The sequence below is a fragment of the Leuciscus leuciscus genome (assembly GCF_965113295.1).
Source record: "Leuciscus leuciscus genome assembly, chromosome: 22".
Taxonomy (NCBI): Eukaryota; Metazoa; Chordata; class Actinopteri; order Cypriniformes; family Leuciscidae; genus Leuciscus; species Leuciscus leuciscus.
In genome coordinates, this window is record NC_138746.1 from 21,338,369 (window position 1) to 21,350,795 (window position 12,427).

General features: G+C 38.7%; 2 protein-coding genes across 12 annotated transcripts in view; both read right to left on the minus strand.

Annotated features, from left to right (window-relative positions):
• The window catches only part of pacs2 (phosphofurin acidic cluster sorting protein 2), a 38,056-nt gene extending 32,654 nt beyond the window's left edge, over nucleotides 1-5,402 (minus strand). For 3 of the 10 annotated variants that reach the window (XR_014201712.1, XM_082154429.1, XM_082154427.1), the window contains exon 1: nucleotides 4,995-5,401. Coding sequence is in view for 9 of the 10 variants with exons in the window: in XM_082154429.1 (XP_082010555.1) it covers nucleotides 4,995-5,113 (119 nt within the window). In the remaining variant the exon portion in view is untranslated. Of the gene's footprint in view, nucleotides 1-4,994 lie in introns of all 10 variants that reach the window. The other 7 variants (XM_082154434.1, XM_082154433.1, XM_082154432.1 and 4 more) reach the window with 4 other exon arrangements.
• Nucleotides 5,403-7,686: 2,284 nt separating this feature from the next.
• srsf5a (serine and arginine rich splicing factor 5a) lies at nucleotides 7,687-12,373 on the minus strand. Of its 2 annotated transcripts, none has more exons than XM_082154541.1 (8): nucleotides 12,274-12,373; nucleotides 11,525-11,675; nucleotides 11,368-11,438; nucleotides 10,913-11,026; nucleotides 9,816-9,885; nucleotides 8,576-8,649; nucleotides 8,381-8,488; nucleotides 7,687-8,300 (listed from the first exon to the last, which is right to left on the minus strand). In XM_082154541.1, the coding sequence occupies exons 2-8, from the start codon at nucleotides 11,648-11,650 to the stop codon at nucleotides 8,087-8,089; spliced, it is 777 nt and encodes a 258-aa protein (XP_082010667.1). In that variant the 5' UTR covers nucleotides 11,651-11,675; nucleotides 12,274-12,373; the 3' UTR covers nucleotides 7,687-8,086. The 2 variants fall into 2 exon arrangements, with proteins under 2 accessions (XP_082010667.1, XP_082010666.1); XM_082154540.1 differs by having other exon boundaries at nucleotides 10,895-11,026.
• Between the last annotated feature and the right edge of the window lie 54 nt (nucleotides 12,374-12,427).

A 12,427-nucleotide genomic window follows, 5' to 3' on the forward strand; every position in this document is an offset into this window, starting at 1 on the left:
AGAGATGCACGCGATTACATTTGGAAATAGGCAAGCTTTGTTTCCAAATGCCAAAGTAAAGATATCATGTCAATTTTATAAACTTTTGTAAACCCAGCCAGCATAATCACAATGAACGCCTCCAAACTGCAATATTGAACATATATTTAGCAACTGCAAAGCGTCCGATGTGTAAACAATATGATTTACACACTAAATCCAGCATAAACTCCAGGAACAACCTGCAGATTTTTAAAGGCTCAAGACACATGTCACTACCTCAACCGCACAGCGATTGGCTGCCGACCGCGTTTTACATCTGCTATTTGCATAAAGTCGTGAACTGCCCAACCTTTTGAAGCTCTCGGCCGCCCTCAACGCTTTCTCCAGTCCACTGTCAATCAATCCCACAATGATTGTCACGTTGAATTCGCTTTTTTATTTATTTATACAATATAGTATGGAATTTTTATAAATCTATCAGTCATAATTAAACAAAAATAAGTTTTCTGGTGTTTCTGGTCTAACAATATCTTTTCTAGTCCCTCAGTATTACCTCAACGTGACTGGGCAGGCCATGCTCACCAGTGAATGGGTGTTGATGTGTAACTGTGGGCGGCCATGTGTTCATAAATTTAGGTTTCTGAAGTCAGAAATAAGCCAGCAGTTTCAAATGATGTTTTTTTAGCCTGTCAGGAGGAAGTTAAACTTCATGTTTTCATAATACAATGAACTCAAAAGAACAAGGACATTTTGATTTATCATGATATGAGAATAACCTCCAAAAACTTCTTAACTTCCTGAGTTATTTTAGTACTATGTATGATTATAACATTTTGGATTAGCTTTATATTTGCACTTTTCATTTAAATTATTGTTTAAGTTTTAGTGATTTAGCGATTTTGTCATTTATAAATGTGAGTGTATATATATTATATATATACACACACACATATACATACATACATATACATTAGCCTATATAAATACATACATATATATACTGTACACATACACACCTTTCATTATTTTTTATTTCAGTTTTAGTCATTTTTTATTTCAAGTTAAAGTTTTGCATCTAATATTCACATTTTTTTTATAATAGTTAAAAAAATCGTCCAATAGCTTATAAAAAAAAAAATTTTCTCACACATTAAAAATTCAACGCATTTCACATGTTGGACTGAAAACTGAATGAATTAATAACAAGGCAGAAGTGGATAAGCTTTTCTACTTTTGCTGTTTTGAATTGTGGTTGACATTCCTGTGTCTCATAGGCATAGCATTCATTTACCTTTGGTTTTCTTTCACTGCAGCAGGACTCAACCAGTCAGAATGTGTCGGCTCTGACAGCTTAACTGAACGTGAGGATTATGGCAGCTACAGTGAACTAATATTAAGCCCCTTTAAATCGATCAAATCTGCCATAACACACAATAATCACACAGCCTTCAGACTATTCTGTGACCTATTTTGCAGCGTGTAAATCTGAATGAGGATTCTTCTTATTGAAAAAAGTAATTCGCCATAAATTCAATCATCCTCTTCTTCACTGAAACAATCAAACATCAGAGGAGATCAACAGCTTGAACTCGCATTCAAAACAACTGCATGCAGATTTCAGCCCACCACAAACACTTCAGGAATAGCTTGAAGCTGACGACTGATCACACTATCTTCACAGGTCATAAATTTAGAGGTTGTAATGAAAGAATCACTCTTCAAAACACTCGTAAACTTAACCTCCAGAAGACACTCGACAACAAAATAAGCAAAAGAGATGAACCATGACGAACACAAAAGCACTTGTTCTGCCAGACACACGTTTAATAAAAAAAAAATATATATATACAAATAGCCTACACGTAAAGTGGTGTGTTCTAATGGACTTTTATATTTGGTCACAACCAGAGCAAACAGATCAATAAGCATAGTTGTTTTATTAATAATATTTATAATTATTTTAAATAAATTTTTTTACATTTTCGGTTTAATTTTAACTTTAGCTTACGATTTAGTAATTTTGTGCTTTTGTATATTTCTATTTAGCTTTCTATTTACTTAAGTTTTAATCATTTTTGTACTTTATTTTATTTCTTTTATTTCAGTTAGTTGCCAAGTCAACATTTCTCATTTTCATTTGAGTTTTTTACATTTAAGCTTTTCCTCCAATATTTATAATATTGTATATTTGAATTAACGAAACACAATTTTTACATTTTAGCTAACAATAACAGAACAGCATGAATAAAACATTTACCAGAAAGCTGGTGAATAAACAAAATATACAATATTTTAATATTTCACCAGTACTATATTGGAGACACGCCCAACACATCAGACTTAGCCAATCAGACAGTATCTCCAGGCAAGGCCACACCCACTGCAGTGGAAGCCCACGGGGGGGAAATCAAACCGAAAAGCTCAGAAAAGCAGCTGCTGTGGCTCATTAATTAGCTCATTAAAAGCTGAATTTAATTTAATTTTTAAGACAGGGATGTATTAGAGTGTCTCATTGCGATAAGATGAGTCATTTCTCTCAGATTCTACTCTCAGCTTTAATGATGTGCGCAGAACGGACCTTTACATTAACACATAATTAACTTCAGGAATTCTACGGTCAAAAGTCGTGCTCCTCGCACACATACAGCGAGCAGACAAAGGGCCCGAGGGAAAATGTGTCTGTGGTACAGCTGTGAATCTTTTATTATGATCAAGAATTCATAAGGCACATCTCTCTCCTTATTCCCCATCCTCCTCTCCATCATTTGCTCCAGTTCAGGCTGATTTAAAGAGGTAGTTCATCCTAAAATGAAAATTCTGTAATATATCACCCTCACGTATGTGCAAAACCAGTATGATTTTTTTTTCCCATTGAACTAAAAGTCTAGCGACAGCTCTGATCTGTCTTTAGTGTGTCATCTATGATATTATGGTTAGAGTACATCAAAAAGCAGATTTTGGTAATTTAAGACTGGTATATTAACATTATATAAATTACTCAAATATACAGTTATTAGTTGTAAAATGTACAGGCATACCGTAACATTGAAACATTTTAACTTTTTTTTTTGATTAATTTCTAGATTCCATACTGACACTTTTCTCCTGTAAATTGAATGAGATTATTTTTTTACAGTAAAGGGCTGTCAAGTGCCAAAATGACAAAAAAGCACAATAAAATAAATCAAATCTAATCTTTGTATGAAGTCGTTTTTCATAAAAAAATTCCTTCCCTTCACTCAGATGTTATCTGCTGAATTTGGACCATTAAAGGGTTAGTTCATCCAAAAATGATCCCATAATTTACTCACCCTCAAGTCAAACTAGGTGTATATGACTTTCTTCTTTCAGCCAAACAAAATAGGAGTTATATTAAAAAATATCCTGGCTCTTCCAATCTTTATAATGGGAGTGAATGGTACCTTGTTTTTTGAAGCCCATAAAAGCGCATCCATCCATCATAAAAGTAATCCATATGGTTCCAGGGGTTAATAAAGGCCTTTTGAAGTGAAGCGATGCATTTTTGTAAGAAAATTATCCATAATTATAACTTTATATAATTAGTTATACGTATGGATATTTTCTGTAGCTGTACGGATTTCTTTTATGATGGATGGATGCGCTTTTTTGGGCTTCAAAAAACAAGGTATAAAGCTCAGAAGATCCAGGATATTATAACTCAGTAACGATTGTGTTAGGCTGAAAGAAGAAAGTCATATTCAGGATGGCTTGAGGGTGAGTAAATTATGGGATCATTTAAATTTTGGGGTGAAATAACCCTTTAAGTCAGTGAGTTGAACGCAAGAACTGAATCAATCCAAATGGTGAACAAACAAAAAAACACTGGATCTGTGAACTCACTCAACTGATTCATTGAAAAGACATGATTTGTTTAGTGAATAATGACTTCATTTTGAACCGCTCCTCACACAAAGCTACATGGCTTCAGAAGACTTGTAATCTTCTTCACAGAGATTTATGATATCTTTTGAAGCTTGAAAGCTCCAGCTCCAGTCCCTCTTTATAATTTCTCCTGGAGGTGATGAGGTTGAGTAAATAATGACGGCATTTTCCTTTTATGGGTGAACTCTTTAAGGTCAATAGCGGACACCACCCATAGTTCATCATAACAAAAAACAACCTGCATGCCAGCACACATACAGCAAACTCGTTTTATAAGAAAGAAAGAAAGAAAGAAAGAAAGAAAGAAAGAAAGAAAGAAAGAAAGAAAGAAAGAAAGAAAGAAAGAAAGAAAGAAGTACTTTGATGACTCAGACAGAAGAGAAACAGCTGTCTCTGAATATCTGGGTCACTCAGAACATTATGTTTCTGGTTGCAGTGCATCTAGTAGATTCACTGGTTTATTTTGCACTAAACCGGTCCGCGTTGATGACAGCTCGACCCTCCGGCGAAACCGCACGTGCCACCTCACCCGAGCGCGGCGCGAGAGTGGAACCCTGACGTCACAATGGCAAGGGAGTTTTGTTTGTGTTCGCAGACCGAACAGAACCTGTCAAACCCCCCAGGTTCGCTCAAAGCGTAACAGAAAAGGAAATTAATGATACTATCATCAGTAATAATAATAATAATACGCAGCACTTTAAGACTAGGATATACATATATAGGCTGGCTATATATATATATATATATATATATATATATATATATATATATATATATATATATATATATACATACATATTACTCCCTACTGATCAAAGCGCAACCGGGTCACATTTTAACACTTCGACTAATGCTGGTGAATGACAGAAAAGCGTTACTAAACCAGCAGAACATCACTGGATTTGTGCCACCTTGATCCGATGCTGACATCGGTCCAATCAGACGCGCTCGAACAGTGCAGCACAATGACAGACTAACTAGTTCACACACCCTTTCTCTGTCTAACACACACACAGACAGACACACCACTCCCTGCCGCCGCTGTGCACCTGCCTGCCCGCTGACAAACAGCCCATCTGGGCTTCCGAGCGATCACGCATGACTCTCACCTGGGAATGCAGTTGGGAGACGAGCCGTCTATCTCCCAGGTGGCGAACAGGTTCATAGGAACCGGTCTGTTCAGCGCCCCGCTGCCGGGGAAGCTCAACCGGCCACTTCTCTCCGCCATGCTCGCTGCTGGTGTCCCGTTCACCTCCACCCGACGCAGTGAGCAAACTTCTCCTTCTGGATCGCGCTGGATCTTAATCCCCCCTCCGCTAAAACGGGTGTAAATCCGCTGCCCTACGGAGACGCCTTTCCGTTCACGGGTGGTGTGGCGATTCTCGTGCGGTGTGTGCGTGCAGCTTCATGCCGCTGTGGTTCGGAATTTCCACAGCGTGCACCGTGCGCTCGCGACAAGAAACTGCAGCAGCAGTCACTCGCCGCAGGAAGTCACGTGACCCCGCGCTGTACCCGCGACTGGCGCATCTGCGCTCTTGCACACTCGGGATGGTCAGTATAAATAACGGGACAACTGTAGCCAAAGTACTTACTGCTGTTTATAAACAAGCAGTCACATCATGATAGTTGGGCACAGTTTGAAGTACATTATTATAGAGCTTGCGAGTACTGGACATTTGGATTTAAGCATAGCCTACTGTAATTAGGCCTTATATTAGACTTTTGTAATTAAGCACATGAAATCTGAACATTTACTGTATCTAATGCATGTAAAATGAAGTTGTCCAGATAAAATATTTATAAATCATAATAATGCATGTTAATATCGAATACTGCCTATATTATATTACATTTATTATGTCATATTATATTATTGTTGGCTAAATATGTAAACATATATAAACTATGTAGTAAAAAAGTGCAACTCCAGTATCCTGGACATCATTTACACTCATATTATAATAGCATTCTATAATGGCAATCAGTTTTGGGGGGTAATGCATTAGGCTACAAGTAACGCGTTATGTAATCAGATTATTTTTCCAAGTAACACATTTATTTTAAATTTACAACAAAATATCTGAGTTAACTCAAGTTACTTTGTTTTCCCATTTACACTCCTGTTACTTGCACAAAAATAGATTTAGTAAAAAAATGCAAACTAATGGCAGCACAGCTGAAAGTAGGCGTGAATTCGCATTTCCTTTAGCCACTTCCTTTATTCATTTCACTTGTGGTGTGAAAGGGCCTTTACATTTGCCAAAAATTTAACTTTTTTGTTATTAAAAAAACAAACAAATCTTGCCCAGGTGAGAAAAAGTAACGCAAAAGTAATGTAATGCATTACTTTCCATGAAAGTAACTAATGCAATTAGTTACTTTTTTAGAGAGTAATGCAATATTGTAATGCATTACTTTTAAAAGTCACAATTTTATAACAATATTTCACAAAAAAATATACTTAAAAATACTTGTCATCCCCAGGTCTTGTAAACGGGTTGTTCAAAAGGAAAAAAAGAATACTGAAATCAGATTTGATCATATTGGTTTCTTGATTTCGGTATCAACCCTGCAATATGTTCTGTTCAAAACATTTTATTAGGATACCTTTAATCCAAAACATTTGGATTATCCTTCCTGATCCCATCAGAAAGGTGGGTTCAAGCTAGATTTAAGAAATTAAATCTAATCAACTTTAAAATGTTCAATACAACAATTTTATGACAGAAAGACAGACGCCATAATATAAACTCCCAAATAGCTAGAAATGCAAATCTACTAGTTTTAATAATAATAGCATACTGTTTTGTCAAAATATTGTGGTTTTTTTTAATGTTTGAAACTGTTTAGCTCTGCATCTATAAAATGCCGCAGCTTCTGCGACTGACAATGAAATTGAAAGAGCAAAAGGACAGGCTGTTCCAGTTAAATGTGCAGTATTTTTTTACCTACGCTATTTGTGCATGTTTCTCATTCTCACCAGTACGTCACAAACTGCCCTCAGCAATCTGATCTCAATGCACTTCAGTTGTTTGTAGTTTGATTTTATCTGTTTGTCCTTGAGAATGAGAGCGTCGCAGTGCACCGAGGACACCAGTTTTATGAGCAAGAAGGGGGAAAACCAGATTGGCTGAGGACTGAGGAGGCATAGAGGGAGGGTGTTTTGTCCTTGGACTCTACAGAAGAAACAATATTACCTCTTATTCATATTCGTCAATCAGTGGTTTCCAGGATCCTCATAGCAACAGAGATCAATTAATGAAATGCAGGTTTCAAGCGCTCCTCATATCGTATTGACTGAATCAATAAACCCAGGTTCCGCGGTGTACACGTTGAGGCCCTAGCTGGGAAAAGTATTGATTCTCCAAAAAAAAAAAAAGCATAAAATATCTTGGGTTTTGTTTTGAATCACTGTCAAATTGTACAGTAAAATATCCAGTTGTTTGGCACAACCCTCTGGAAAGGGGAACTTCCACTTAGTTAGAAACCACAACTTTAAAATACAAATTCAATTTATCTCTTTACTCACCAGACCAAGCATATATTTCTAATTAATGACCATGTAAAGATCAAACCTGTTGTAAGTCTCATCTTAAGATTTATTTTTTCCAAGCTATGAAACAGCATCACCTAGTGGACTGAGCTGAAAATCTGCAGAGCTTCACACATCTTCCATTCAAATCAGATGGCAAGAGTTGATTTCATAGCAAATAGTTAGAATATTAAACTTTAGTGTTTCTAAACAATGCAGAGCTAATCAACTTCAACACATGTGATGGCATTAGGAAAACACACCATCTCTCTCTGCCAAATACCAATATACTTTATTCCAGAGTGTATATACAGGCATAACCTTCTGTTGAACAACCATAAAGACAAACTAAAATTAACAGGCGAGTTTGAGAAACAAAACTCACATACATTTAAGTTCTCTACAGAAGTACTCCAGGACTGATATTGATCAAATAAAAATAGAAAACAAAATGAGACATTTGTGAAAAAGATCTAGTCTTAACCCACTCCATTATCATTTAAACCCTCCCAGCTCATTAGCATAAGAAATAAATCAAAACATCTTCATACTCACATTCATCCATTCAACTCAGTCAGTCAGTAATTTACACTAAAGTAGCACAATGAGATGCCACATTAATAAGTGAAAAAAGCTCATTCTCTCCTTCACGCACACATACAGTTAGTTTCAGTGCTGACTCTCTGCAGATGCAGATCTGGAGCGGCTCTGTTTCCTCGGAGGAGACGGAGAGCGGGAAGGAGAGCGGTTGCTGGTGGTCTTCTCTGGGGTGCGACTGACTGAGCGGCTGCGAGAGCGCTTGCTTCCACGCTCAGGGCTGCGACTCCGACTGGGTGAACGGGAACGGGAGCTGCTCCTGCTGCGGGAACGACTCCTGCTACGACTGTGGAGAGAAGAGAAATAAGTTAGATTTTGTCAGTGCGAATTTTAGTGTAAAGTCAAGTGCGATTGTCTGTTACATACTTCCTCTTGCGATCCTCGTACAGCTTGAGCTTGCGCCCATTCAGATCTGTTCCATCCAGCTTCTCGATGGCATTCTTCATATCGCTGTGTGAAGCAAACTCCACCACCCTGTAAAACAAATCAGGAAAGGTTAACTGAGTGTTACAAGCATGTGACGGTCAGAACACAGTCTTGTGTGTATGTACAAGATCTTACCCTTCATTCTTATTGGTCCTGTGTGCATCCACAAAGGTCACTTCTCCCACCTTCCTCATCAAGTCCTTCAGATCCTGCAGGAAAGCAAAAAGCGCTTAATGACACGTTTTTAAGTAACTCAAAAGCACTGAGTCACACTGCAGTTTAGCACCCACTTTAAATACACACTGCAGTCTGCAGCATCTGCTCTAAATTGTGCACTGGCGCACCTGTAGAAAACTCCCTCAACAGATGTCATCTTACCTGTGGATCTGTACCAGTTATAAAACTACCAGAGCGTTTTCGCCAACACGAGTCTTTTAGATTGTGTGAAACAGCAGGAAGCAAAGCCCTCAGATGGAGACACGCCTGACTAAGCTAGTTCCTGAGAACTGGTTCTTCTCATGTTAAGTAGTTTTTTTGTTCAAGTCTCAAAACTACCTACCGGAAATCTGTAGCATCTTTCTCCATTTACAACTAACTCCAGATTTAAAGTGACAGAACCCTCTTTACCGTGTAACTATCCAGTGTGATGAGCTACTTACCGTTCCAAACCACAGAAGGCATTAGCAAAGAGCCACTTGTCCAAATAGCAAACGGAAGCAATGAAGCGTTAAAACGACCTCGGACTCGACCCATCCGGCCTCCGTAAGAACGGACCCCACCAGAGAGAGAGGATGGGGGAGGGGCCAAAACCCTGCACCCCTCCCCGCTTCAGCACCAACAGAATAAGACCCAAACAGCAGATCGGGAGGATGGAGCAGATCTGACATCACAGACCCTCCAGAGAGCGGCTACCCAGCTCCTCTAAGGCTATCCTGTGCTACGGCTCTGTCTGGCGCTACGGACCCAGCCAAGACTTAGACCGGCAGACACTGCGTGTCGGGTGAGGCACCAGAGGGACACTATTCAGAACACAACCAGGGGAGGGCGCTATGCACCTCGCAGGCTGTGCATGCAACTCCAATTAAAGAATACCAGAGCACAGCTGTTAAAGAAAAGGTTTGAAAAACATGGGTCTGGGTTAGAGAACCTTTCAGCATTCAATTCATCATTTTTTTTGTTGTTTTTTTTTTTTTTTTACTTATGCAAGGTTTGGCTGAGGTGAAGAGGAAATTCTATTTCCAGTTTAACAGTAACAAAGATAACTAATAGTTTGTGTGCTTGTACTGATTTCAAAGGCAAGAGAAATGCAGGGATGATGAAACGCTACAACAGCAGGCTGCTACACCACTCCGCTGCTACCGCTCGGGATGCTCACCTGCCAGCTGATTCGAGAGGAGAGATTCTCCACAATGATTCTGTGCTCCGTGCGCACTGGTGGTCCATACCTAAGAAAGGGGCAGAGGTTAATTATTTGACCGAACTGTATCTGAACAAACCGCGTGTGATAACTAGGGATGGGCATTTTTCTAAAATATTGCACTATTTTTTGCCTCATAATCGAATATTCGTTTATTTAAATGACGTTTAGAAAGACGTTATTTTTTAAGTTTGTCCGTTTCTGAACAAGCTTACAATTAGACAATATACACAAGTTTGTTATATCTTAAGGTTTTCTTTAAGTTGAAAACATTAAACAATTTATAAACAAAATAAAGAAAAAGCATTTAAGCGCAAGCAGCAAACGGAAAAAAAATAAAGCAGACTGCGCCAGTTATCGTACATATACACTCAAGTCAGAATATGGTTATCGTATTTATGTTGTTTCACGATCATGTTGAGAAAGACAATAACATCCACATGCTCGAGAGAAAACACGCTGCGCTGACAGATGTTGCAGAGACACAAAGGTAACGGTGTGCTAAGCAAAGTTTCTGACAGCACTGTTTTTTTCTGTTCTTAAACCTGTCTGTAAATCTGTAAAATGTCACAAAATCATATTTTGCTATCTGATAAGTTACCATCTCGGCTCACTCGGTACAGCTGCGCTTACCTGCAGTCATGAATGCAGTGATAGACAGCTGTCTTTCCTCATTCGACTGTTTCGATTTCATGCGATTTCTCATTTTGGCGGTGATATTATGATAACTCATTTTCATTGATTAAAAGTAATTCCATTTTGTAATATCATTTAGTAAGATGATTTTAACCCAAATAATTCCAAATTTCACTAAGCAGACGACATTGTGATCGAATACAATCAACTTGTTAAACACGCTCCACAGCACCACCCAGTGCATTTAACTATAACAGTTAGTGCTTGGGATTTATCATGGATTCACTGCATTTACGGCCAGCAAAGCAACGTAATGAAATTCTAATGCATTTTATTTTTCGAATAAGATCGAATATTCGATAATTCGAATAATCGTGCACACCCCTAGTTTTAACTCTCACATTGCTGGGACATCACACCTGGAACCCCCATTGCGGGACTGGCGATACCCTCCAAATCGTGGAGAGAAACGTCCTCCCATTCCTGGGCCACCACCTCTTCCCCTGCGAGAGCGGGCATGCTCGATAGTCACCCTGAAGTTAATGAAAAAGAAAAATGAAGGCCAGGAATAGTTTTCTGCATTGGTTAGATTTAGATTAGAAGTGTAGACATTGCACTCAAAGTGGAGGCAGATATACATGAGCTTGCAGAGGCAGTTTAAACAGACTAAATAATTGGACAAGTCAGGCATACATGACCAAAGAGAAGTCTGTCATTTTCACAGGAAAGCCAATATTTGAATTAAACATTACAAAGTACATTTATTAAAAATGAGACATAACATGAGTTTAGAAAACTGAGCGAATTTTCATTTTAAACCAACCACAAGGAGGAAGTCTAACATGTACATCTATCTTTCTGGGCTCAGTCTCACCTCTCGCTGCACAGCTCTTTTCCATTCAGCTCATACACTGCGTCATCTGCATCCCTGTGGTCGTCAAACTCCTGTGGAAATCAGACAGTAGGGGGCAGTGAGACGCATTTCACAACCACCTCACACATTAGACCCCCAAGAGAGTGTCAATACTCACCACAAAGCCAAACCCGTTTTTCAGGTTAATCTCTCTGATTCGTCCGTATCCTTTGAAGAACTTCTCCACATCTCTTTCCCGAGCATGAGGGCTCAGACGGCCGATGAACACGCGACATCCACTCATGTTGATAAAAAAGACTCAAGGAAATCTAGGAATAGAGGGTGAAAGGACTGTTAATCAACAGTCTGGCAACGTGTACTTTACACTGCAGGAAAGAGCATTTGTGCGCCGCCCTGCTGGTCACACGCGGCATAAATACTGGATAATAATTTATTAAAGTCCACGTATCAGCATTAATAAACACCCAAAAGCACGACAACCGATTCGTAAAACGAGAAGGTTTTCTGTAACACTAGGTCTTTCAACTAATATAAAACAAAAACTCATATCTAAAACGATTTATCTAACGTTTCTCTATCTAACGAATTTATACCAATAAGTACAATATGCATCCACTAGAGTACAACAATAATCAGAGCAGCTATAACTTATTAATACTAATTAAACGTTTATCAAGTCTAAAAGATAAGAATAAACCACGACTAATATGGCGAACACGGATCAGGCGTGCGGCCGAGGCCCAGTCAGCATGCGCAGATAGATTTACTCGATGTTAAACCGTAAAAACGGACAAAATACCGTCGAAACGAATTCTATTTGCATTTAACTAAACTCAAACAAAACGATTAGCTAGCAATGTATCTAAAATAAAAAGTATTTTTAAGAATTCGACTTTGTCCTCTCACCTCTGCTTGCAGGACAAAATGGCGTTGGTCTCGAGACTGAGGACCGCGGTCGCGCGCGGAAGTATTTATATGCGTGTTCACGCGCAGGGGGGAGGGTAATGGGAGGAGAGTCTCGTGCATGCGTACGTAAACCATAGACTGTAAAGACGTAAAC

Excerpts from the sequence above, each read along its gene's own strand:
- srsf5a (XM_082154540.1), bottom strand. The coding sequence starts at position 11,650 with ATGAGTGGATGTCGCGTGTTCATCGGCCGTCTGAGCCCTCATGCTCGG. Across the intron at positions 11,439-11,524 it reads AAAACGGGTTTGGCTTTGTG|GAGTTTGACGACCACAGGGA; the intron begins GTGAGTATTGAC and ends TGATTTCCACAG. Across the intron at positions 9,886-10,894 it reads AGGTGTGATGTCCCAGCAAT|GTATGGACCACCAGTGCGCA; the intron begins GTGAGAGTTAAA and ends CCCCTTTCTTAG.